The 26,847-nt window shown below is 48.0% G+C and overlaps 1 protein-coding gene across 4 annotated transcripts in view; it reads right to left on the bottom strand.

Moving 5' to 3' along the window:
- Positions 1-26,847, bottom strand: part of LOC311235855 (membrane-associated phosphatidylinositol transfer protein 2-like) — a gene marked incomplete at its 3' end in the record, with an annotated part of 204,263 nt that overhangs the window by 73,647 nt on the left and 103,769 nt on the right. For all 4 annotated transcript variants that reach the window (XM_084323363.1, XM_084323361.1, XM_084323362.1 and 1 more), the window contains exons 2-3: positions 26,491-26,725; positions 3,201-3,415 (exon numbers count right to left, since the gene is read on the bottom strand). In XM_084323363.1, coding sequence (XP_084179489.1) covers positions 3,201-3,415; positions 26,491-26,568 — 293 coding nt within the window. In that variant the 5' untranslated portion in view covers positions 26,569-26,725. The remainder of the gene's footprint in view (positions 1-3,200; positions 3,416-26,490; positions 26,726-26,847) is intronic.

The raw sequence follows: 26,847 nt of genomic DNA on the forward strand, positions 1-26,847 counted from the left end.
TGACATGGTGGGGAAGTAAGCAAGCAATTCGAGAAAGTCATGCATGGGAATATATATGTATATATAATATACATACACTAAATTCTAAATACTATATACCAAGTATGGCGACACTGTCCCGCCATGTGTGAGATTGGTGAGAATGTCACTGTGTGAGATTATATATCACACATATGAACATGGTGACAATTAGGAATGCAACAATACTGGTCTCAGATATTGGTCCGATACCAGGCTAAAATAGAATATCGGTATCAGAGAATTTCCCCAATACTAAAAACTGCTGCATTTTTTACATGTTAAGTCTCTCTAATGGAGAATATTAGAATAATGTATTTTTTTATTTATTATTATCTTTTCCCCCCTTCTTTTTCCGTTTTTCTCCCCTCCCAATGTTAGTCATTATGCCAATTCCCAATCCCCTTCCTGGTCGTTGCGCACTCTACCCCCTACCGTCGGTCCGGGAGGGCGGAGACTATCACATGCTTCCTCCGACACATGTGTACCCAGCCCACCGCTTCTTTTCACCTGGCAGCGCGGACTCTCACTGAGAGAATGTAACGTGTGGAAGGTCACACTACCTCTCCTATATCCTTCCCTTGCTGTGCAGGCGCCCCGACCGAACTGTAGGAGTCGCTGTTTACAACGACCAGGACCCACCCTCGCCGGGTTTCCCACCCTCTAACACGGCCAATTGTGTTAGTATGGACGGTCGGCCAACCCGGAAGCACCACAGCTGGATTCGATCCCACTGTCTCTGTGGTGGTAGACAGACGCTTAGTCCGCTGCGCTACCCGGCCGCCCAGAATAATGTATTTATATCTCAATAATATTTTGTCCAATGACCCCAAAAAGATAGTCCAAGTCTACACACTGTGGCGGAAGAAGAGAGCTCACCTTGTGTGGGTGTAGGGGGGGAGAGCTCACCTTGTGAGGGTGTAGGGGGGAGAGCTCATCTTGTGAGGGTGTAGGAGGGAGAGCTCATCTTGTGAGGGTGTAGGGGGGAGAGCTCATCTTGTGAGGGTGTAGGAGGGAGAGCTCACCTTGTGAGGGTGTAGGAGGGAGAGCTCACCTTGTGAGGGTGTAGGAGGGAGAGCTCACCTTGTGAGGGTGTAGGGGGGAGAGCTCACCTTGTGAGGGTGTAGGGGGGAGAGCTCACCATGTGAGGGTGTAGGGGGGAGAGCTCACCATGTGAGGGTGTAGGGGGGAGAGCTCACCATGTGAGGGTGTAGGAGGGAGAGCTCACCATGTGAGGGTGTAGGAGGGAGAGCTCACCTTGTGAGGGTGTAGGAGGGGAGAGCTCACCTTGTGTGGGTGTAGGGGGGGAGAGCTCATCTTGTGAGGGTGTAGGAGGGAGAGCTCATCTTGTGAGGGTGTAGGAGGGAGAGCTCACCTTGTGAGGGTGTAGGAGGGAGAGCTCACCTTGTGAGGGTGTAGGAGGGGAGAGCTCACCATGTGAGGGTGTAGGAGGGAGAGCTCACCTTGTGAGGGTGTAGGAGGGGAGAGCTCACCATGTGAGGGTGTAGGAGGGGAGAGCTCACCATGTGAGGGTGTAGGAGGGGAGAGCTCACCATGTGAGGGTGTAGGGGGGAGAGCTCACCTTGTGAGGGTGTAGGAGGGAGAGCTCACCTTGTGAGGGTGTAGGGGGGAGAGCTCACCTTGTGAGGGTGTAGGGGGGAGAGCTCACCATGTGAGGGTGTAGGAGGGAGAGCTCATCTTGTGAGGGTGTAGGGGGGAGAGCTCACCATGTGAGGGTGTAGGAGGGAGAGCTCACCATGTGAGGGTGTAGGAGGGAGAGCTCACCTTGTGTGGGTGTAGGAGGGGAGAGCTCACCATGTGAGGGTGTAGGAGGGAGAGCTCACCTTGTGAGGGTGTAGGGGGGAGAGCTCACCATGTGAGGGTGTAGGAGGGAGAGCTCATCTTGTGAGGGTGTAGGGGGGAGAGCTCACCATGTGAGGGTGTAGGAGGGAGAGCTCACCATGTGAGGGTGTAGGAGGGAGAGCTCACCTTGTGAGGGTGTAGGGGGGAGAGCTCACCATGTGAGGGTGTAGGAGGGAGAGCTCACCTTGTGAGGGTGTAGGGGGGAGAGCTCACCTTGTGAGGGTGTAGGAGGGGAGAGCTCACCATGTGAGGGTGTAGGAGGGGAGAGCTCACCATGTGAGGGTGTAGGAGGGGAGAGCTCACCATGTGAGGGTGTAGGGAGGAGAGCTCACCATGTGAGGGTGTAGGGGGGAGAGCTCACCATGTGAGGGTGTAGGAGGGAGAGCTCACCTTGTGAGGGTGTAGGGGAGAGAGCTCATCTTGTGAGGGTGTAGGGGGGAGAGCTCACCTTGTGAGGGTGTAGGAGGGAGAGCTCACCTTGTGAGGGTGTAGGGGGGAGAGCTCACCTTGTGAGGGTGTAGGGGGGAGAGCTCACCTTGTGAGGGTGTAGGGGGGAGAGCTCACCATGTGAGGGTGTAGGAGGGGAGAGCTCACCATGTGAGGGTGTAGGGGGGAGAGCTCACCATGTGAGGGTGTAGGGGGGAGAGCTCACCATGTGAGGGTGTAGGGGGGAGAGCTCACCATGTGAGGGTGTAGGGGGGAGAGCTCATCTTGTGAGGGTGTAGGAGGGAGAGCTCACCTTGTGAGGGTGTAGGGGGGAGAGCTCACCTTGTGAGGGTGTAGGGGGGAGAGCTCACCTTGTGAGGGTGTAGGAGGGGAGAGCTCACCTTGTGAGGGTGTAGGGGGGAGAGCTCACCTTGTGAGGGTGTAGGAGGGAGAGCTCACCTTGTGAGGGTGTAGGAGGGGAGAGCTCACCTTGTGAGGGTGTAGGGGGGAGAGCTCACCTTGTGAGGGTGTAGGAGGGAGAGCTCACCTTGTGAGGGTGTAGGGGGGAGAGCTCACCGTGTGAGGGTGTAGGGGGGAGAGCTCACCATGTGAGGGTGTAGGGGGGAGAGCTCACCTTGTGAGGGTGTAGGAGGGGAGAGCTCACCATGTGAGGGTGTAGGGTGAGAGCTCATCTTGTGAGGGTGTAGGAGGGAGAGCTCACCATGTGAGGGTGTAGGAGGGAGAGCTCACCGTGTGAGGGTGTAGGAGGGAGAGCTCACCATGTGAGGGTGTAGGGGGGAGAGCTCACCATGTGAGGGTGTAGGGGGGAGAGCTCACCATGTGAGGGTGTAGGGTGAGAGCTCATCTTGTGAGGGTGTAGGGCTAGAGCTCACCGTGTGCGTGTGTAGGGGTAGGCGTTCCAGGACTCCTCCTCCACCCGCAGCGCCGCCTTGGGCAGGATGGAGCGGAACCAGCTGGGGATGTGCATGCCAATGTGGTACACCTTGTGGGTGTACTGGCCCGTCCCCCCCGGGCCGTCCGTGTAGGGCTTGTTCTCCAGGATCTCCACCCCGCTGCCCTCCCCGCAGCTCTCCTCTCGGCTCTTTTTCTGCACAGGTGAGAGAGAGACGCACGTGTGAAGCGACGGGGTGTTAAGTAGGGCTGTCTTAAATACTTCGAAGCTTCCTTCGATGGGCATGGGATTCGAATATGAAAAAAAAATGCGATTTAAAAAAAAAAATATATATATATATATATATATATATATATATATATATATATATATATATATATATATATATATATATATATATATATGATTTTTATTTTTTTTGTGCAAAATCAACTCTGCCTCTCTTTGTTAACTACAACAAGCAATGCCGTTTGTTATTTAAGATGAGGTCGGACTCGGCACTGACAGATTTGAGTTCATTGTGCTGCTTTTATAAAGCCTCAAATGACGGCTTACAATATTTCATGAAAGCAAAGTGTTTCGTTTGTCTAAGATTTAAAAAGGTTTAAACGTTACAGCACTGACAAAGTTGAACAAAGTGCTGTACAAGTCCCACAGCATAATTTTTTTTTTAAATTAAATAAATTTGGAATACTGGATGGATAATGGATACTAATGTTCCCCCTCGCTCTGAGACAGAACAGCTTCGGGTCTAGGGGTGGTTTATTGTATTGTGATATTAATTTATACCTGTATCACTGTACACAACTCTGTACATACATCTGATTAGCACTACACTCAGTAGTACATATTTATATATTTTATACCCAGTTTAATCACCTGTACATTGTATACTGTCGCACTTTACTGTTACATTTGCACTCTGGTTGGAGGCCAAACCTCTTTTCGTTGTACTGTACTGTGCTGTATAATGACAATCAATTTTAATCTAATCAAATGTATTTTTTTTTTATCCACTTTTTCTCCTTATTTTTGAAAATGTTCTCCCATCCCAATTTCGTGTTTCCAATGATCCCCTCCCCTGTCTTGAACATTGCTCGACTATGCCCCCCACTGGTCGGTTGTAGGGAGGATAGAAGCCTTGCATCACGTGTCCCCTCCGGTACACGAGGAGGCAGCCTGTCACATCTTTTCATCTGCCAGCGCGGACTCTCAGTGGCGAGGTGTAACGCATGGGAGGCTCACACTTCCCCCGCTACTTCCTGTCTCTGCTGTGCAGGCGTCCCCCAACCGACCTGTAGGAGTCGCTGTCCACAACGTCCAGATCCCCACCCATCGACTTCCACCCTCTAACTCTGCCAATTGAGTTAGTATGACGGCTGGTCCAAGCCGGAGGCAATGCTGACACCTGGATTCGAGACCGGAGTCTCTTGCATTGGTGACGAGCGCAATCTCCGCTGCGCCATCCAGCCGCAAGTCAAGAAGAAACATCACAATAAATCAAGAACAAAACAAAAACACCATGAAGTCCAATTTTTTTTAAAATAATACTCCACACGAAGGCAAGGAAAAACTCTAAAACCTAGCAATAGAAAAGAAATGCACCACAGGCAATGTGGAGGAGAGAAACCTTATAAGGGCCGTTCAAGGGGGAATCTCCCTTCTTAGATGTCGGTGATATTAGTGTTGCAATAAAACAGGCGAGACAGTTGGTAAGCATGCACACATGTGTAATGAAACACAGATAAGTGCATGCAATAGCAACTGAACATTTTAAAAGATTGAAAAATAGAGCTGATGGCGGATCTATTTGAGGCATGGGGGTGGTGAACAATCGAATCTATTGTTCATAATTAAAGGTGCTATAGATATATAGAAATATAGATAACATTCAGCCTCTAGATGTCGCACTAGAGGACCAGTACCGGTATGTCATTTATCCAATCAAGTGGGAAATAGGGAATGGGATTACATGACTGCAACAACATGTAAACATTCATTTTGGACCTGCAATTTTTCAATGATAAATTCATTAATCTAAATGTTTTTTTGGGGGGAAAAGCAATACTTTTATTCTGCATCTTTTTAAAAGCACTGTGAATTTACAGTATTATATTATCTATATAATTATTTTCTTTTTAAAGATTACAATATAAATGTTATCTATAGCGTCTTTAAACGAATAATTAAAAGACAAAATATGTAGAAAATGTTATTTCATAGCTGAGAATGAGTCAGCAATAGGCGAGCAAATGTTGTGTATTTTGACGTCTGTGTTGCAAATGCTCTAAGCCAGGCAGCAGCTTGCTGAGGGCCTCATCACCTGCAATTTGCAAAGCAGGAAGCCCCCAAACCAGCTCTCCCAAGGCCACACCTTTCCCATATTTACATTCCAGGAACACACAGCAAGAGAGGTGGGGGCGGCAGGCTAGGCAACTTTCGATGGCCCAAAGGGAAAGAGGGAGATTCATGCATGGTTTGACATCAGGGAAAGGGAGAGGCTTGGGAGAGGTAGAGCAGAGTCCAACTGCTAAAGGCCATCGAAGACAAAAGGTGAGGACTAGGGATGTCCGATATTATCGGCCGATATCGGCAGTAAAATGTGATATCGGAAAATATCGGTATCGGTTTAAAAAAAACAAAACAATAACAATATTTGTTATATATATATCCAGTGAAATTATTAGTTACCTGAAATTATTCAGTTTTTTGGGGGGGGGGGGGGGAACCCTGCATATATCGGTATCGGTTGATATCGGTATCGGAAATTAAGAGTTGGACAATATCGGAATATCGGTATCGGTAAAAAAGACAATATCGAGCATCCCTAGTGAGGACTGCATCGCAATAGACGATGACAACACGTCAAGTCAGACCGCTCCTGTGTGATTTATGAGAGCACATTCCTTTCCGTCTGTCTCACTGATGCCAGCTCTACCAGCGGTGTAGTGTGAGTTCTGTGACCACACCCTACTCAGGAGTTCAATCGAAGACTTTTTAAGACCTTTTTAAGACCACTTTGAATAGAATTGAATACCTGTTTCACGAGATACAGAGAGGTTACACAACCTAGAAGTAACTTCCTAATCCAATACATTTCTTAAGACCTATCAAAATCTTATTTAAGACCTTTTTAAGACCACTTTTAATAGAATTCAATACCTGTTTCGCAGCCATACCGGCAAAAACGTATGAAGGAAAATGACTATGAAAGAAGTCATTCCATATGAATTATTGGGGGGGGGGGGGGGACTGATGGACTATTACCGTACTGCTTACTTTACAGCCCGAACACCCCCCCCCCCCCCAATACATTTAAACGAGATACAGAGAAGTTATCGCAACCTAGAAGTAACTTCCTAATCCAATTACATTTCTTAAGAGTAAGACCTATCAAAATCTTATTTAAGACCTTTTTAAGCCGTTTTAAGACGCCACAGGAACCCTGTCGATGGTAATTGGGCTGATCTAACCCGGTGCAATCTAAACACCCAGAGAGAGAGGGGGGTACACTCCATGTGCGCAGAGAGTAAAGCGTGCAATCTAAACACCCAGAGAGAGGGGGGGGTACACTCCATGTGCGCAGAGAGTAAAGCGTGCAATCTAAACACCCAGAGAGAGGGGGGGCACACTCCATGTGCGTAGAGAGTAGAGCGTGCAATCTAAACACCCAGAGAGAGGGGGGGTACACTCCATGTGCGTAGAGAGTAAAGCGTGCAATCTAAACACCCAGAGAGAGGGGGGGGCACACTCCATGTGCGTAGAGAGTAGAGCGTGCAATCTAAACACCCAGAGAGAGGGGGGGTACACTCCATGTGCGTAGAGAGTAGAGCGTGCAATCTAAACACCCAGAGAGAGGGGGGGGTACACTCCATGTGCGTAGAGAGTAGAGCGTGCAATCTAAACACCCAGAGAGAGGGGGGGTACACTCCATGTGCGTAGAGAGTAGAGCGTGCAATCTAAACACCCAGAGAGAGGGGGGGTACACTCCATGTGCGCAGAGTAGAGCGTGCAATCTAAACACCCAGAGAGAGGGGGGGTACACTCCATGTGCGCAGAGTAGAGCGTGCAATCTAAACACCCAGAGAGAGGGGGGGTACACTCCATGTGCGCAGAGTAGAGCAACGCTCACCAAAGTGAAGTCTACGAGGTGCTGATTATTAGTGGCAAAAGTAAACTCACGGAGGATGAAATTGTGCACCCCCTACTCCCCGGGAGGATGTGATTTAATTCTCGTCAAGGGTGTAACTCTGCATACCTGCCCCGACTACACTATCGAATTTCCCTGTGAAACTCTCAAGCAGAAGATGTACAGTAGATGAGAGCAGTGTAGGCCAGGCAGCAGTATGCTCTGCAGTGGTACTGGGGGAGAAAAGGACCAGGCAGTGTAGGCCAGGCAGTATGCTCTGCAGTGGTACTGGGGGAGAAAAGGACCAGGCAGTGTAGGCCAGGCAGCAGTATGCTCTGCAGTGGACTGTACTGGGGGAGAAAAGGGCCAGGCAGTGTAGGCCAGGCAGCAGTATGCTCTGCAGTGGTACTGGGGGAGAAAAGGACCAGGCAGTGTAGGCCAGGCAGCAGTATGCTCTGCAGTGGACTGTACTGGGGGAGAAAAGGGCCAGGCAGTGTAGGCCAGGCAGCAGTATGCTCTGCAGTGGTACTGGGGGAGAAAAGGGCCAGGCAGTGTAGGCCAGGCAGCAGTATGCTCTGCAGTGGTACTGGGGGAGAAAAGGGCCAGGCAGTGTAGGCCAGGCAGCAGTATGCTCACCAGTGGTACTGGGGGAGAAAAGGGCCAGGCAGTGTAGGCCAGGCAGCAGTATGCTCTGCAGTGGACTGTACTGGGGGAGAAAAGGGCCAGGCAGTGTAGGCCAGGCAGCAGTATGCTCTGCAGTGGTACTGGGGGAGAAAAGGGCCAGGCAGTGTAGGCCAGGCAGCAGTATGCTCTGCAGTGGTACTGGGGGAGAAAAGGGCCAGGCAGTGTAGGCCAGGCAGCAGTATGCTCACCAGTGGTACTGGGGGAGAAAAGGGCCAGGCAGTGTAGGCCAGGCAGCAGTATGCTCTGCAGTGGTACTGGGGGAGAAAAGGACCAGGCAGTGTAGGCCAGGCAGCAGTATGCTCTGCAGTGGTACAGGGGGAGAAAAGGACCAGGCAGTGTAGGCCAGGCAGCAGTATGCTCTGCAGTGGTACAGGGGGAGAAAAGGACCAGGCAGTGTAGGCCAGGCAGCAGTATGCTCACCAGTGGTACAGGGGGAGAAAAGGACCAGGCAGTGTAGGCCAGGCAGCAGTATGCTCTGCAGTGGTACTGGGGGAGAAAAGGACCAGGCAGTGTAGGCCAGGCAGCAGTATGCTCTGCAGTGGTACTGGGGGAGAAAAGGACCAGGCAGTGTAGGCCAGGCAGCAGTATGCTCTGCAGTGGTACTGGGGGAGAAAAGGGCCATGAGGCATGTGGCCCTCCAGACCTCTGGACCTTATTACCTCTGACAGGTCCTTCATTAGCTCCCTCCCTGCTCTCAACAGCCAGACACGGCTCCCAAAGACACAGCACAGACGCCGAACTAGGCCTGTCAACTAAACCAATGTGACGTTGAGAAGACATTTTTTTATTTTTATTTTTTAAATGACAGTAACATTTGTTAGGCCTAGCGTGTTCATCGCGTACCGACTGACTACGTCACTGCTTTGGGGGAATGGGGGAAGAAAAAAAGAATAAAACGATTTGAAAGATGGCATGGACGGAGGTGTGAAACTCTTTTTTTCACACTGAGGTCTTAAAAATAAGGAAGTTTGCTGCAAATTGTGCAAATTCTAAAAGAGGACAAGAGCACTGCAGCGACTCAGTGCATGTGTGTGTGTGTGTGTGTTCCTGCGGGTCGCCCATCGCATGTGTGTGTGTGTTAATCTGATGACAAATAAAGAGTTCTTCTACTTCTACACCCGGAAAGAAAACACGCTGGGACCGTGGGGGGGGGGGGGGGGGGGGGGGCGACGTGGGCTTAGCATGGTGTGTTAAGTTAGTACAAAAACAAGTCAAAAGAAACAAGCGAGTCATTGTCTGCTTGTCTGCTAATCCAGAGTATTCAGTTTATCGCACATTAAACCAGGTTGGCTTCATGTCTCGAATTGGTTGATTTGCGCAGTGACACCATAACACCGACGGGCTAGCAGTGACACCATAAGTAACACAGACGGGCTAGCAGTCATACCATAACACCGACGGGCAGGGCCGCCTCAGGGGGTGTGCGAGCAGTGTGGTCGCACAGTGCCTCGCGGGAAGGGGGGCCTCGCAAAAAAAAAAATTTAAATTCTTTTAATTTTTTTTTTGCGATGCCCCCCTTCCCGCGAGGCCCATTTTCATCACAGACCTAAAATCTAGTTTTGCTTACATGCTTATATATTTCACATTAGACACGTTTGTAGAATAGTGTTCCGGGCTCTGCGGCTCTGCTGCTCTGCAGATATACTATTGGTTTCATTCAATTACTTTTGTGCAAAGCATCGTTGGAGGACTAACACTAGGGGGAGCTGAGCTGGTTGGCGTCGGTCTGGTAGTCGGTAGAGAGATGTGAAGAAGACCGGATCCATGAGGGGAGGGGGTACAGCCAGGTATAGGGTCTATTCAGCGTTATCCACAGGAGCGAGTGGATGTCTTTTGAAAAGCAGCATCGCAGCAGAAGAAATAACACCGTGTGCCATAAGCTTGTTATCAATACCAAGTATGATTAGGTTATGCCAAGACAAAGAGGACGTTCGGCAGATGGACTGAAGATGAAAGTTGTTGCGTGTTAGAACCTTCAGTCAGGCTATAGCTATGTCGGCTAGTAGCAATTAGCTAAAGGCAGGGACAGGTAACTAGCGTTAGCTAACGCTAGCTAGCTAGCATTAGCTAACGCTAGTTACCCGTCCCTGCCTTTAGCTAATTGCTACGTTATCGAGTGCTAACGTGTGGCAGATAAACTAGGACTCCCGAGTTCATCCCAACGGGGGGACAATATCATGGATGCGACTGGTGAACTTTTTCATCTCCACGGTAGGAAAATGCGTCGACGTCGTCTCCTTCCAACTTTGCCATTGATTCTGCGTTAGGGTGTCTCTCCATACCTCTCTCTCTCTCTCTCTCTCTCTCTGGGTAACGCATGTATTCCCGGTAACCTGCCCCATTTCTAAGCCATATAACCCAGGACGTTATACAAACAACATTAAAATCTTTTCTCATGTCAAGAATGATGGTTATAGATGCCAAATAATTCACCTTTAAAAAAAAACATCATGTAATGAGGGATGGCGGACCTCTAAAGTTGACCTAAGTTACCGGGAATACCAATTCACTATCTCCTCCAATTTAAGAGAGAATTTAAATGTTTTGGTTGTTTTGTAGGGATATCATCATCATGTAACATAATACCATAGTTCTCCCCGAGTTATCGCAAGATAATTCAAATTTAGCTGAATCTGAAGGAAAAATCCGGGTATGGGATATGAGTCAACATAGTGCATGGCCTTCAATTGATAACAAACAAAAAAGGCTTAATTTTCATGGCAGATGCATGATATGTTTTGGGCATGATCTTGGCACCCCAATGAACAACCAAAATGAGTTTCGTCTTTTGTGGCCAATTATTTTAGGAGATAATTACGTTTCACATATTGATCCCAGGTTACCGCGAATACCTATCCTCACAATTCCAGATAAACACTTAAATCTCCTATTTTACTAAAGATTGGTGAGATTTTATTTTTGGAAATCATAACAGCAATAATAAGGGTTAGGTGTAAACCAGAATTACTATAATGTGTTGTGTTTTGTCTGTTAAAATGAGCAAAAACAAGGAAAGGGTATTCCCAGTAACTTAACAAACAAGTGCAAAAAATACAGTTCTAGAACAAGTATTTAAATTTTTTCTATATTCAAGAAAGTGGAAAGGAACCCAACATTTTCAATTGTCTGCACACAATCGTTGTTTTGTTATTCCAAGATGGCATTTTAACTGAATTTTGGAAAAAAACAGGTATTCCTGGTCACCTGAGTTAGGGTTCACCACCATGCCCCTAGTCAGTCTACACCACCACCATGCCCCTAGTCAGTCTACACCACCACCATGCCCCAAGTCAGTCTACACCACCACCATGCCCCTAGTCAGTCTACACCACCACCATGCCCCTAGTCAGTCTACACCAACCTGCGCCTAGTCAGTCTACACCACCACCATGCCCCTAGTCAGTCTACACCACCACCATGCCCCTAGTCAGTCTACACCACCATGCGCCTAGTCAGTCTACACCAACCTGCGCCTAGTCAGTCTACACCACCACCATGCCCCTAGTCAGTCTACGCCACCACCATGCCCCTATTCAGTCTACACCACCATGCCTCTAGTCAGTCTACACCACCACCATGCCCCTAGTCAGACTACACCACCATGCCCCTAGTCAGTCTACACCAACCTGCCCCTAGTCAGTCTACACCACCACCATGCCCCTAGTCAGTCTACACCACCATGCCTCTAGTCAGTCTACACCACCATGCCTCTAGTCAGTCTACACCACCACCATGCCCCTAGTCAGTCTACACCACCACCATGCCCCTAGTCGGTCTACACCACCATGCCCCTAGTCAGTCTACACCATCATGCCCCTAGTCAGTCTACACCACCACCATGCCCCTAGTCAGTCTACACCACCATGCCCCTAGTCAGTCTACACCAACCTGCCCCTAGTCAGTCTACACCACCACCATGCCCCTAGTCAGTCTACACCACCATGCCCCTAGTCAGTCTACATCACCACCATGCCCCTAGTCAGTCTACACCACCACCATGCCCCTAGTCAGTATACACCACCACCATGCCCCTAGTCAGTATACACCACCATGCCCCTAGTCAGTCTACACCACCACCATGCCCCTAGTCAGTCTACACCACCACCATGCCTCTAGTCAGTCTACACCACCACCATGCCCCTAGTCAGTCTACACCACCACCATGCTCCTAGTCAGTCTACACCACCACCATGCTCCTAGTCAGTCTACACCACCACCATGCCCCTAGTCAGTCTACACCACCACCATGCCCCTAGTCAGTCTACACCACCACCATGCCCCTAGTCAGTCTACACCTACCTATCTCTGTCTCTGTCTCTCCCGGACCAAGTCTGTCTTACCTATCTCTGTCTCTGTCTCTCCCTTACCAAGTCTGTCTTACCTATGGACTGTCTCTGTCTCTCCCGGACCAAGTCTGTCTTACCTATGGACTGTCTCTGTCTCTCCCGGACCAAGTCTGTCTTACCTATGGACTGTCTCTGTCTCTCCCGGACCAAGTCTGTCTTACCTATCTCTGTCTCTGTCTCTCCCGGACCAAGTCTGTCTTACCTATCTCTGTCTCTGTCTCTCCCTGACCAAGTCTGTCTTACCTATGGACTGTCTCTGTCTCTCCCTGTTATGTACCATGAGCCTGATCACTCCTGTGTCACTGCCTGATCACTGCTGTGTCACTGGGCATACAGGTGAGGGCTGCTAATTAGCTAATTGCTGCTGATTGGTTACCTGCTGGGAGCTTAAAACCAGCCCTTGAGTCACACATGCAGGGTCTGTGGTTAGAGGAGTGTGGGTTAACAGAGAGTTATCACGGTCTTCTATTCTTGGTTCTTTAGTTTGTATTAGTATTTCATTGCTAAAGTAGGCTTTTTGGGTTAAACACAGGTTTTGGTGTCGGTTTTGCACATAGGTTGCGTGCCTTTGAGCCAGGGTCGTAACACTCCCGTACCAAGTCTGTCTTACCTATCTCTGTCTCTGTCTCTCCCTAACCAAGTCTGTCTTACCTATGGACTGTCTCTGTCTCTCCCTTACCAAGTCTGTCTTACCTATGGACTGTCTCTGTCTCTCCCGGACCAAGTCTGTCTTACCTATGGACTGTCTCTGTCTCTCCCGAACCAAGTCTGTCTTACCTATCTCTGTCTCTGTCTCTCCCGGACCAAGTCTGTCTTACCTATGGACTGTCTCTGTCTCTCCCTTACCAAGTCTGTCTTACCCATCTCTGTCTCTGTCTCTCCCTTACCAAGTCTGTCTTACCTATCTCTGTCTCTGTCTCTCCCGGACCAAGTCTGTCTTACCTATGGACTGTCTCGGTCTCTCCCTTACCAAGTCTGTCTTACCTATGAACTGTCTCTGTCTCTCCCGGACCAAGTCTGTCTTACCTATGGACTGTCTCGGTCTCTCCCGGACCAAGTCTATCAAGCCACAAGGTCACAGACTGTGGTCTATGTGAACCTGAGAGCCAGTGGTCACAATCAAACCTTCCCTCAGAGAGGGACAATTCTCTGCAGTTTACAAGGAGGAAGATTACATAACATGGATTCACCTATGACCTTTTGGTAAATTTTTTATTGATTATGTATGTGATATATGACTAAATGTTTCATAATTGTATGTGTGAGGACCCCAGGAAGAATAGTCAACACGTCGATGATGACTAATGGGGATCCTAATAAACATAAACACCGGCCCATTCTACGTAAATTCAGTCTTACTGACCCAGTCTCATTCAAACACCTTTAGTATTCTTGTCATGTTACCAGAAACAAGCTCAGGGGCCAGTTCTGGGGTCCCTCTCTCCCCCATAGTTCAGGAAACACTGCCCGAAGTAGAAGAGACTAATTAAGTTCACTACTAGATGTCACAGAGACTCCCAACAGTAACCTGAGCAGTGCGTGTGCTTGTCCCCTCATATGCAGAGAGAGAGACGAGAGCTCATACTGGGCTAACCAGAATGTAAGTGGTAGTCTGTATTCAGGAGGGACTGATAAGAGTTGATCTCAAACACCGCCCTATCTCTTCTTGATCCACCCGTCTCAACTGTTGCTTCCCTGGAGGAGGAGCAGTGCCGGTGGGTGTGTGTGTGAGTTCATCTGGAGGGTTGAGGGATCTGTAGTGTCACACTGTGAAGCCCTGCTGACTCAGAGGACTGGGGGCTTATATCTTGTACTTGTGATGTTTAATCACCTGTACATTGTATACTATTGCACTTTACCATTACTTTGGACTCTGGTTTGGTGGATGCCAAACCTCTTTTCTTTTTGTAATGACAATACATTTGAGTCAAATCTAATTCTAGTCCAGTCCGCGACTTGTGATGTGATCCGTCATCCCCGATGATGATAGCAAACAAATATGGAATGTTTTTAATGAAATGATGGGTCGAAAGACAACTGTGTGCACACCCTTAGTGGAATCAAATGGATTTGTTCTCACGAAACCAGGTGAGATTGCAAATCATTTTAATGAATATTATGTGGGTAAAGTATCTAAACTAAGGCATGCTATGAATATGTCAAACAACCTGAAAACAAATGACTGTATTAAGTATATTATAATGAAAGACAAAATGTGTGAATTTGAATTTCATCAGGCTGAAGTCAGTGAGGTGGAGCGGTTACTCCGCTCTCTTCCTGATAGTAAGTTAGCAGGCCTAGATAACCTGGATAGTAAAGTGCTGAGAATGACTGCTGGTATTATAGCATCTCCTATATGTCATATTATGAATAGATGTTTGGATGTGGGTCTATTTCCAAAGATGTGGAAGGAGGCTAAGGTTTTTCCTTTACCTAAGGATACCAAATCTGCTTTTAATGAGGGAAATTCTAGACCTATAAGTATTTTACCTGTCTTGAGCAAAATCATGGAAAAGTTGGTGCATTCACAAATTCAAGAGTATTTTGTTTCAAACAAGCTTGCAACAGATTCTCAACATGCCTATAGAGCTGGTCACTCTACTTCTACTGCCTTGATACAGATGACTGATGATGACTGGCTTAAAGCTATAGATAACTCTATGTTGGTGGGAGCTGTGCTGTTAGATTTTAGTGCTGCATTTGATGTGCTGGACCATTCTCTACTGGTTGATAAACTTAAATGTTATGGTTTTAACTCTTCTGCTTTAAAGTGGATACTAAGTTATTTGTCCTCTAGATCACAGAAGGTGTATCTAAATGGCAGCCTGTCCAGTAGCAGAGGTCTAGAGTGTGGCGTGCCGCAAGGAAGTTGCCTAGGACCTTTGCTCTTCTCTGTATTTACGAATGACCTATCTTGGGCTACCAAATGTGCTACAACAGTTCTTTATGCAGATGATTCAACATTGTATTACGCGGCACCATCATGCAATGTACTTAATGAAGTTTTGAGTAGAGAACTTAAAGTTGTGCATGACTGGGTAGTATGTAATAGACTTGTCCTTAATATCTCCAAGACTAAATGTATTGTGCTGGGAACAAGGCACAGGTTATCTACAAATCCAAAGCTTAATTTAAACTTGTGTAATTCAGCAGTTCAACAAGTTGAAAGTACTAAACTCCTTGGAGTGATGCTGGATTGCACTCTGTCTTGGTCTCAGCATATTAATTATATTGTTTTAAAAATGGGAAGAGCAATTGCTATTTCCAGGAAATGTGCTTCTTTTGTTGCCCGTCCCCTTTTATGTCAGATAGTGCAAAGTTTAGTTTTATGTCATCTTGACTATTGCTCTGCGATGTGGTCATCTGCTGCCAGTGGTGACCTCAGGAAGCTCCAGGTGGTCCAGAACAGGGCAGCACGGTTGGTACTGGGCTGCTCACTAAGGTCTAATGTGAGCCGTATGCATGCCCGCCTCTCTTGGCTTAACGTTGAAAATAGATTGTCTTAATATACTTGTGCTGTTCAAGTTGGTCATGAGCAGTAAGACTCCTGTTTTTATACATAATCAGATTGTTTTTAGTAATACTGTGCACGAGCATTACACTAGAGGTTCCAGTAGTGGGCAGCTTGAATTGACAGGTCCTAGAACCAGCGCTCTGGGGAGATCTTTTATTTTTAGAGCATTAACTCTGTGGAATGGCCTGCATCGGAACCTCTGCTGCATTTACAGTAGATTCACTTTTTAAAAGAATCTTAAATTGTTTTTAAATAGTTTTTAACACTGTAAAGTGGTTTTTTGTTTTTCACTAATGTAATTTTAGCTATATTAATTGTTACAGTAGGTTCATTATGCATTGTGTGTACTGACTTTTAATAATTTTGTTTTTTTGCAATGGTGATTGTTTTTGTGTTTTTTTGTGTGTGGACCCCAGGAAGACTAGCTGGTTGCTATCGCACCAGCTAATGGGGATCCCTAATAAAATCAAATCAAATCCCCTGCCTCTTTTACTGTGTTACCTAATGTGTTCATTGGTATTTCTACCAATACTTCTGTATTTGCATGAATAGTTAGTGCAGGTCTTCAGATAGAGTGGCTCTGACAGGATGACAGTCATATCCTGGGCTTGTCCTTCTCCCTCCGTCCACTTAGAAAGACATGTTTCCTGTTAGGATGTCACTTTTCACTTCTCTCTCTCTGCAGAGAGCTTAGTCAGTGGCTGGTGTTTGTGTGTGTGCATGAGCGTATGTGTGTGAGAGAGAGAATTAGATGCAGAGACAGGGAGATAGACTGAGCGAGGTAGACAGAGACAAGAGAGAGAGAGAGAGAGAGAGAGAGAGAGAGAGAGAGAGAGAGAGAGAGAGATAGAGAGAGAGAGATAGAATTAGATGCAGAGACAGCTAGATAGACTGAGCGAGATAGACAGAGAGACAGGGAGGGAGGGAGAGCGAGAGAGAGAGAAAAGAGAAAAAGACAGACAGAGAGAGAGAGAGAGAGAGAGAGAGAGAGAGAGAGAGAGAGAGAGAGAGAGAGAGAGAGAGAGAAAGAAAAAGACACAGAGAGAGAGACACACACAGAGAACGATCCTCTCCTAATTTAGCCCAATTCCCTTCACATCCTGCATTTGAATTGCACGTCTTTATAAATCCCAAAGTTGTGATAATGAATATTGCAATTAACTATCAATTAAGAGGGCGGTATTATAAGAGCAGGGTGAAGGTAGCATAATTGAGAATGGAATGGAGCCTGACGGGGACTAGAGACTGTAGAAACAGAAGCCCTGGCTTCATCCATCAGGCTTACGCTGGAGATGGATCACAGGCAGGCCTGCATGCTGCTGTTGCCCTGGCAACGTACAGCAACGAGGAGAGAGAGAGAGAGAGAGAGAGGATCCACAACAACATTCACTCAATCTTCACTCTTTCTTCACATCCCTCAAATATCCCTCTCTCTCTCTCTCCTCTCCCCCCCTCCCTCTCCGATTACTACCATCTCCCTCCTTCGCAGCTTCTCTTTCGTTCCCTCCTCTTCTCCCTCGAACAAAACCTGACCACCGGCATGCTGCTGATGTCACGGTCGCCATGGCGACGGAAACCTCACAGCAGCAAGGCTTTAGAGGGGGAGAGAGAGAGGGGAGAGAGAGAGAGAGAGAGAGAGAGAGAGAGAGAGAGAGAGAGAGAGAGAGAGAGAGAGAGAGAGAGAGAGAGAGAGAGAGAGAGAGAGAGAGAGGGGGGGGGGGTGGGGGGAGAGGGTGAGGTCGAGAGGGAAAGTAACTATGGGTCACTAATGGAAGAAATCCTCTTCCTTTGTCTGCTTCTACAATTACGCGCTTCGTACGAAAAGTCCTTGTTTTCTAAGTCAATTCATTTTGGGAACGCGTGCCTGTGTCACGTGGAGTGCTGCCTGCACTCACAATCCGTTCACAAACGTCTCGTCTGACAAGAAGTATGACAAGAGAAGTCATCCCACCTCTATCACTTCACTCTCTCCTATACACACTGCCCAGTGAAGCAGAAAAGATCAAATAATAATAGGCCTAATAATAATAATAATAATAATAATAATAATAATAATAATAATAATAATAATAATAGACCCAGTAATAATGATAACAATAATAATGATAACAATAATAATGAGAACAATAATAATAATAATAATAATAATAATAATAATAATAATAATAATAATAATAATAATAATAATAATAATAATAATAATAACCATTACATTATTTAATGCAGCCCTAGTGGTGTGGCACTGATTGTGTTCCCACCCATCTGCAAGGAAGCGGCTCAACCGGATTAGCCACCAGTGTAGTACGGCCGGGGGATTAATATTCTTACCATAACAATAACAATATGACAACTTGCTCGCAAGCTGTAAACAAAATACCCTGGCACTCTCCCAGAGAGCACTTTAGCCACAACATTACGCGCTGCTGGCGCTTTAATCTCCCGAGATCTCCTCCGACAACACAGGCTTCACTCGAACAACCGGCTCCGTGATAAAGACACATAGTCCAGTGTTTCCCCTAGGATTTTTTTCAGGGGGGGTGGTAGGCCCTCAAAACGACTAGTGTCGTCATAGACGCGTGCAGTAAGGCGGTTGTTAGTATCGGTGCATTTCTCTACACTGAGCTGAAATGAAACGATTGCACATAAATTAGGTAAATAAATATTAACAAGGTGATTGATTCAATGAAAATGTTATTAACAGATTGCAGAATGGGTACAATACAGTACGGATCAATACACACAATTGTTAAGGGGATGCAGACCAGAGAAAGACTTTCATCTTGTTTACATCAGGGTCCCCCATTTTCAATTCATCATAACATATATGACATACATGACATACAGATACAGATAGACAGTAATTCATAATGAATTGTAAGTAAGGGTGCAATTAGCACCGTGCAATCCATTCTTTGTGGATCTAGCCCTGAGACTTGCTACATGCGAGGCTGGTCACCGAAAGGTCTTCACCCCAACTCAAACCGTCTCACTCAGACGCAACCTGCCCTCCCTATCCCCCTCCACCCTCTCCTCTGACATACTATCCGCTCTACCTTTGAGTGACACCTTCTCTGCTCTCTCCACAGAGATGGCAACCTCCACCCTCCTCTCAGCCCTTGCAACCTCCTTCGACAAGCTCTGTCCCCTCGTTGAGAAACCTGCCCGCCATTCCCCACCCAGTCCATGGCTGACAGATCCAGTGAGAGAACAAAGACAGGTCCTGAGAGCGGCTGAGAGGAAGTATAGAAAGTCACGCCTCACTGCTGACATCAACACATATCACAACCTCTTGTTAACATTCTCCAAAACCATTACTAATGCCAAAGCTTCTTTCTTTCACCATAGCATCGAGGCCTCTGCCAAGAATCTTCGCAAACTGCATGCTACCATGTCCTCCCTCCTCACCCCCCCCACCCCCTCCTCCCTCATCTTTCTCTGCCGAAGACTTCGCGATCTTCTTTGAGGAAAAAGTGGAGAACATCCGCAGCTCCATCTTCCAACCCCCACCCATTCCAAATGCTGAATCGAGAACCTCATCCTTCACTCTGTCATCTTTCTCTCCCATTACAGAAGCCGAGACCCTGACACTGGTAACGTCGAACCGTCCGACTACATGCCAGCTGGACCAGCTACCCTCCCCACTCCCAGACCATAGTACCGGACATCCTCCCATTCCTAACTGCAACCATCAACTCCTCACTCAACTCGGGGGTGGTCCCCACCTCCCTAAAACAAGCCAGAGTCACGCCGCTCATAAAAAAACCAACCCTGAACCCCACCGTCATAGGCAACTACCGTCCTGTCTCTCTTCTCTCCTTCCTTTCTAAAACACTTGAACGTGCTGTATCCAACCAACTTACTGCTTATCTCTTACAGAACGACCTCCTAGACCCTAATCAGTCTGACTTCCGGACTGGCCACTCCACGGCCCTCATTGCGGTCACAGAGGCACTTCACTTAGCAAAAGCGGCCTCTGTCCTGATTCTCCTAGATCTATCTGCAGCCTTCGACACAGTCAACCATCAGATCCTCCTCGCGGCCCTCGCAGGAATGGGAGTATCTGGCTCTGCGCTGACATGGCTGACATCATACCTCAATGACCGCTCCTACCAAGTGTCATGGAGAGGGACCCTGTCGGCCACCCGCCCCCTGCGGACGGGTGTCCCCCAGGGCTCGGTTCTAGGACCCCTTCTCTTCTCCCTCTACACTAAATCACTGGGTAACATTATCACGTCTCATGGCTTCTCCTATCATTGTTATGCCGACGATACTCAACTCTTCCTCTCCTTCCCTCCCTCAGATATCCACGTCTCTGAGCGGATCTCGGCTTGTCTGTCCGACATCTCCGCCTGGATGACGACCAACCACCTCAAACTGAACCTAAGCTAAACAGAATTGCTCCACCTGCCGGCCAAATCCTGCCCCCTGACAGACCTTTCCATCACAGTCGAGAATGCAGCTGTGACCGCGTCCCCGACCGCCAAGAACCTTGGTGTTGTCCTCGACGACCAGTTGAACTTCTCTGCTCACATCGCAGCGACAACCAGAACCTGCAGATTCCTCCTGAGCAACGTCAGAAGGATCCGCCCCTTCCTGACAAAAGAAGCCACCCAACTCCTCGTCCAATCAACAGTCATCTCCCGCCTCGACTACTGCAACACACTGCTCGCTGGCCTCCCGGCCACTAAGCCTCTTCAACTCATTCAGAACGCAGCGGCCCGCCTGATCTCAAACCTACCGAAGTCGGCCCATGTCACCCCACTTCTTAGGGACCTGCACTGGCTCCCCATTGCTGCACGAATCCGCTTCAAGGCCCTCGACCTAGCATACCGTGCGGCAAAGGGAACCGCTCCCGCCTACCTCCGGTCAATGGTCTCTAACTACACACCCTCAAGACCCCTACGCTCTGCATCTTCTGGCCGCCTCAGACCTACTCCTATCCAAGCTCCGGGAGGGTCATCAAAGAGAAGTCGCCTATTCTCAGTCCTTGCCCCACAATGGTGGAATGAACTACCCACCCCAGTTAGGACAGCCGAAACCCGGACGACTAAAGATGCACTTCTTCAACCATTATCTGAATAAAAAAAAGAAAAAAAGAAAAAGAAAAAGAAATATATATATATATCTAACCCTAACTAACCTTACTGTCATGCACTTGTCCTAATAAACGAACCTACACTGTAGCACTCAACACTTTGATGAACATTGTCACTCAGCTGCGAGTTGTGCCCTTCCTGATGACTTGTCGTACAGAACTTGTAAGTCGCTTTGGATAAAAGCGTCAGCTAAATGACTAAATGTAAATGTAGTCAGTCTCAGAGTTGTCTCGGAATGGATTTGGTAGCTTTTTTCTGCGGCTCCGTAGACCGTGCGATTGATTTATATGAAAACCAATTTATTTATAATTTAGCTAGCTCGCCAACGTTACCGTGATTAAAGCAAACTTTAAAGGGGAACTATTTTACTATTTCTTTCACTATTTGGGCACTTTTACACAATTCCTGCGAGTTTATGAAACACCTCTGTAATTAAATTATTTTTTTAATTCATTGTTTTGTATTTCTAATCAAGTCCTCAAAAACAGCATTTTTCTACCTCAAGATCTTAAGCCGTTTTGAGGCTGGGCTCCAACCACTGTAACCCTAGCCACATTGTCTGTTACATTATTATGCAGCTGAGTCTCTCTGACATCACAAATCAGCACATTTTCAGATGACTCAGTTCAGTGAGGGTGAATATTGTGAGAGGAGAATTGGAAGAATGCGCCAATATGAGAATTAGAGACATAGATCATATTAATATAAGTCCACATAGCTAGGAAACAATGCTAAACACTGAAAAAAGCCATTTATAAGATAGTTCCCCTTTAACACTTTGATAGCCACTCACGGCTAATCTCGTGTTTACAATAGTTACGTTGAAAGCCACTCACGAGATTTCTCGTAATATTTTTTTTATTTATTTTTTAGCGATCTGAAATCATATTGCATCACGCGAGCCGACCCTAGCCTACCCAAGGGCCGCCAGCGATCAGATGTGAAAAAAGCGCCCCCCTATCGTCTCCCAGATGGTAAATGGTAAATGGAATGGACTCAATGAAAATGGATGGGGAAAAAAAAATATTCCAGTCCACAGATGCAGCCGGGGTTACCAGAGTTCATCCTGGAGCCTCTGAGCCGCGGAGAATCATGTGTTCTACTGTATACACATTGGATCTATACACTTATCGATTTTTCCGAATGGTGATCAGGAATTGGAATATACCATTTGGATACCATCTGATGTCAGGTAAGGAATCTATGTTATCAGTGTTAGGATAATCAGACTCGTTTTCGAGGAGATATACGCTTTTTTCTGATATGTGCTCTATCGGTTTCACTGTAAAATCCATGAGGAAATGAAAACGGCTATTATCAGTGCGCGCCTCGAACGTGCGTGCGTGTACTTATACTATTGATCATCTAGCGTTTATTTGAAAACGATTCATAAATAGGCCGACAAATATCAACATTCTGGAATATTCCAGTAAAAGGCGATTATCACAGAATGGGCTGTTTTTGACCTGAAAACGGCCGCTTTTCAAAATGCTCTCAAACGGAAATGAAGCGATAAAAAACCAATCTGCCTTCACAACAATGATTCTTTGATAAGCGACGGGCAGATTAGACACATAGCCATAATTTAAAACATAGATTAGGCGATATTAACGTTAACATTGGCGCCGATGGTGGCATTCAAGCACTAAGTCGTGCGCCCCCTGGTGGCACTGAAAGTGTTAATAATTTTTTTTTGAAATCAATTAAATAGATATAAGATAAATACAAATAGTCTGTATAGGACTCTCTCTCTCTCTCTCTCTCTCTCTCTCTCTCTCTGACATGCACAAGGGGTGTATTTCGATTGGAATGTTGGCTAGGTTATTTGGTCGTTGATCATGTTTTTAACTGCCTCCGGACATGATGTTGACACACATGCACACTTAGGCTGCATTGACTAACATGGTCGTAAAAAAGACATGTTACCGTGGCACAAGCTCAAAGCGCTACACCGCAGTATCAGCTTGCGTAGCAAAATAGAATTATATCCTATCTTTTAGGGCTCCTGGTTGGTGGTTGGGGGGGGGGGGGGGTTGTAGCAGCAGGGGCGGGGCTAGGGGGTGGCTACTTGGGCTCAAGCCCCGAATGTTTTCTGAAAAGCCCCGAATCTATATATATATTTTTTTTTGACAATTCATCATTGTTACATGAAAATATGTTTGCACCAGATTTAGCAGAAGCTAATTTCCATCTGTGGTCTATCCAGCTGCTAACTGTATTTGAGTGAGTTAAGTCTTGGTGTCATGGTAGACTCAGACCTAAGCTTTAAATCACAATCAACAAGTTGACAAAAACGTAATTCTTCCACCTTAGAAACATAGCTAAAGTACGGCCATTTATAAATCAAAAGGAAGCTGAAAACCAGATCCATGCCTTTATCTCAAGCCAACTCGACTACTGTAATGCACTCCTTACCGGCCTCCCGAAAAAATACGATGATAACTATTTTATTGCAATGCACTATTGCATTATTTTATTCTATTTCACTAACTATTTTATTGCACTGCACTATTTTACTTTGTATCAGTGAATCATAGACGCCTGGCCATAAGAGCATTCGGAGCATCTCTGCTCTCCCACTATTGAACTTGGGGGAGCAAAGGTATGCTCTTGCTCCACCACTTTTTGATCATATGAAAAATATGATATATCCCCCCCCAATATATAAATCTAACCATAACTACATTATGGTTAACTGAGTTTTATAGTGAAAAGAGCAGCTTTATTGGTCAAGATTGAAGGCTCTATATTGCAGGAAATTGCATGTACAGGTTAATTAAATTAAAAAAAAATCTGCTGTGGAGGGGGTCGTGCAACTTCGTGCCAAGGCAGTGTAATGATGACAAAGCCACATCGTGCCCCAATTGGCGAGCGTTTGTTTTTGTTTTATATCCACCCAACCTCATAGCAGGAGAGCTGTATGAGATCTAGCCTGCGGTTTTCCAACTGGCTTCCTGTTGCCGCACCTACCTGGCTGCAGCATCGCCCGATGAAAGGATTCATTTAACCAACCATTAACGGCATCTAAATACAACAAATGTTGAAACACACGCACATGCACACATCAAAACTATGAAAGCTATGACGAACAACAACATGTGTGTATTGGAAACCAGCCGCTGTCCTGCCTGGCGATACGGACGCTAACAAAGAAGCCATGTGAGGCGTATTCATCTTCCTCTCAGCCAGCGGTGCCGTCCACTAGATGAATGGGTCGGCTCTCATTCATGTGCCTCACTCTCTCCCCGCAGCCTCTCAGGTGTTTGCGCCCCCCCCCCCCCCCCCCACAGCCTCTCAGGTGTTTGCTGTGTGCCCCCCCCCCCCCCCCCCCTCAGAGGTCCCAGCACATCACAGATCTCCCAGGAAATGACTAGGATTCTTTTGAGAGTTCATTCTTTGTGGAGCCGATAATAACCAACACATTTTTCAGAATCCTTTTCAGATGTATAAAAAATGACATGGCAGGGGACATTTCAACAATCCCCGGTGTTTTATTTTTTGATCCTGTTCTGATCATCCGTACCTAAATCTACATCCCGTGCAGCAGGACCGAGACGACAACCGCGCTTCAATCTACCTGCCACCGCCGAGAGAACATGCGATTCAGACGCCCACCGTAGCGACGTATAGACAAAAGGTGCTTGTGAATTAAAAGAGCACGAGCGCTCGTTGATCCATTATTAGATGAAAAGGACATCTCTTCCTGCCGAGGTGGTTCCTCTCCGCGCTGAGTACGCTGCCCCCCCCCCCTACCTCCTCTTCCTTGTGGCCCAGCCCCCCCCTCCCCCCACCTCCCCTACCTCCTCTTCCTCGTGGCCCAGCCCCCTCCCTGAACAAACACTCAGCCGGTTAGAGCGTTGGGTGGGAACAGCCAGCTTTCAGCACATTAAAGTGGATAATCTGTTGTCGGCACACAGCTCCTTTTGTTCCGTTACTCCAGCGGCAGAGTCCGCGTGACACGATCACCTCGAGAATTGAGCATTTTGTGATCGGTCGCTTTGGAAAATTCCCACCGTTACGACATCTCCTTTACAACAAGTGCGTTTGTATCCCCTCCCTGCGAGACTGGACAGCTGCCGGCCTGGTAAAGGCCTCCTACTGCTGCCGGCCTGGTAAAGGCCTCCTACTGCTGCCGGCCTGGTAAAGGCATCCTACTGCTGCCGGCCTGGTAAAGGCCTCCTACTGCTGCCGGCCTGGTAAAGGCCTCCTACTGCTGCCGGCCTGGTAAAGGCATCCTACTGCTGCCGGCCTGGTAAAGGCCTCCTACTGCTGCCGGCCTGGTAAAGGCATCCTACTGCTGCCGGCCTGGTAAAGGCATCCTACTGCTGCCGGCCTGGTAAAGGCATCCTACTGCTGCCGGCCTGGTAAAGGCATCCTACTGCTGCCGGCCTGGTAAAGGCATCCTACTGCTGCCGGCCTGGTAAAGGCGTCCTACTGCTGCCGGCCTGGTAAAGGCATCCTACTGCTGCCGGCCTGGTAAAGGCGTCCTACTGCTGCCGGCCTGGTAAAGGCATCCTACTGCTGCCGGCCTGGTAAAGGCATCCTACTGCTGCCGGCCTGGTAAAGGCATCCTACTGCTGCCAGCCTGGTAAAGGCATCCTACTGCTGCCGGCCTGGTAAAGGCATCCTACTGCTGCCGGCCTGGTAAAGGCATCCTACTGCTGCCGGCCTGGTAAAGGCATCCTACTGCTGCCAGCCTGGTAAAGGCCTCCTACAGGTGGTGACTGTGGCTGCCGGCCTGGTAAAGGTGTCCTACAGCTGCCGGCCTGGTAAAGGCGTCCTACAGGTGGTGACTGTGGCTGCCGGCCTGGTAAAGGCGTCCTACAGGTGGTGACTGTGGCTGCCGGCCTGGTAAAGGTGTCCTACAGGTGGTGACTGTGGCTGCCGGCCTGGTAAAGGTGTCCTACAGGTGGTGACTGTGGCTGCCGGCCTGGTAAAGGTGTCCTACAGGTGGTGACTGTGGCTGCCGGCCTGGTAAAGGTGTCCTACAGGTGGTGACTGTGGCTGCCGGCCTGGTAAAGGTGTCCTACAGGTGGTGACTGTGGCTGCCGGCCTGGTAAAGGTGTCCTACAGGTGGTGACTGTGGCTGCCAGCCTGGTAAAGGCGTCCTACAGGTGGTGACTGTGGCTGCCGGCCTGGTAAAGGTGTCCTACAGGTGGTGACTGTGGCTGCCGGCCTGGTAAAGGTGTCCTACAGGTGGTGACTGTGGCTGCCGGCCTGGTAAAGGTGTCCTACAGGTGGTGACTGTGGCTGCCGGCCTGGTAAAGGTGTCCTACAGGTGGTGACTGTGGCTGCCGGCCTGGTAAAGGTGTCCTACAGGTGGTGACTGTGGCTGCCGGCCTGGTAAAGGTGTCCTACAGGTGGTGAATGTGGCTGCCAGCCTGGTAAAGGCGTCCTACAGGTGGTGAATGTGGCTGCCGGCCTGGTAAAGGTGTCCTACAGGTGGTGACTGTGGCTGCCGGCCTGGTAAAGGTGTCCTACAGGTGGTGACTGTGGCTCACCTGGATCATGTAGAGCTGGGCGATGCGGTACTCGTCCACACTCATGGGCATGGGGATGCGGTACTCCTTGATCAGCATGGTGACTTTTAAGAGGACGAAGCGAGAGAGAGAAAGAGGGATGAGGGGAGATGGGGATGGAGAGAGGGGGGGGCAAGGAATGGGAGGGATTGGGGAGGGGAGGGGGCTCCTATATGTGACTCGTCGAATCACCGGCTGAAGTCCTCATCGATGGTGCCTGCAGGGGGAGAGAAACGACAGGAAAGCAAGAGGTGAGTTTGCCGTTTAGAAGAAGCACCTACCATGCGCTGGTGTCACGAGGCACTGTATCCCAGAGACCCTTAGAAAGCCACAGGAGAA

Source organism: Notolepis coatsorum, assembly GCF_963971535.1.
Source record: "Notolepis coatsorum genome assembly, chromosome: 10".
NCBI lineage: Eukaryota > Metazoa > Chordata > Actinopteri > Aulopiformes > Paralepididae > Notolepis > Notolepis coatsorum.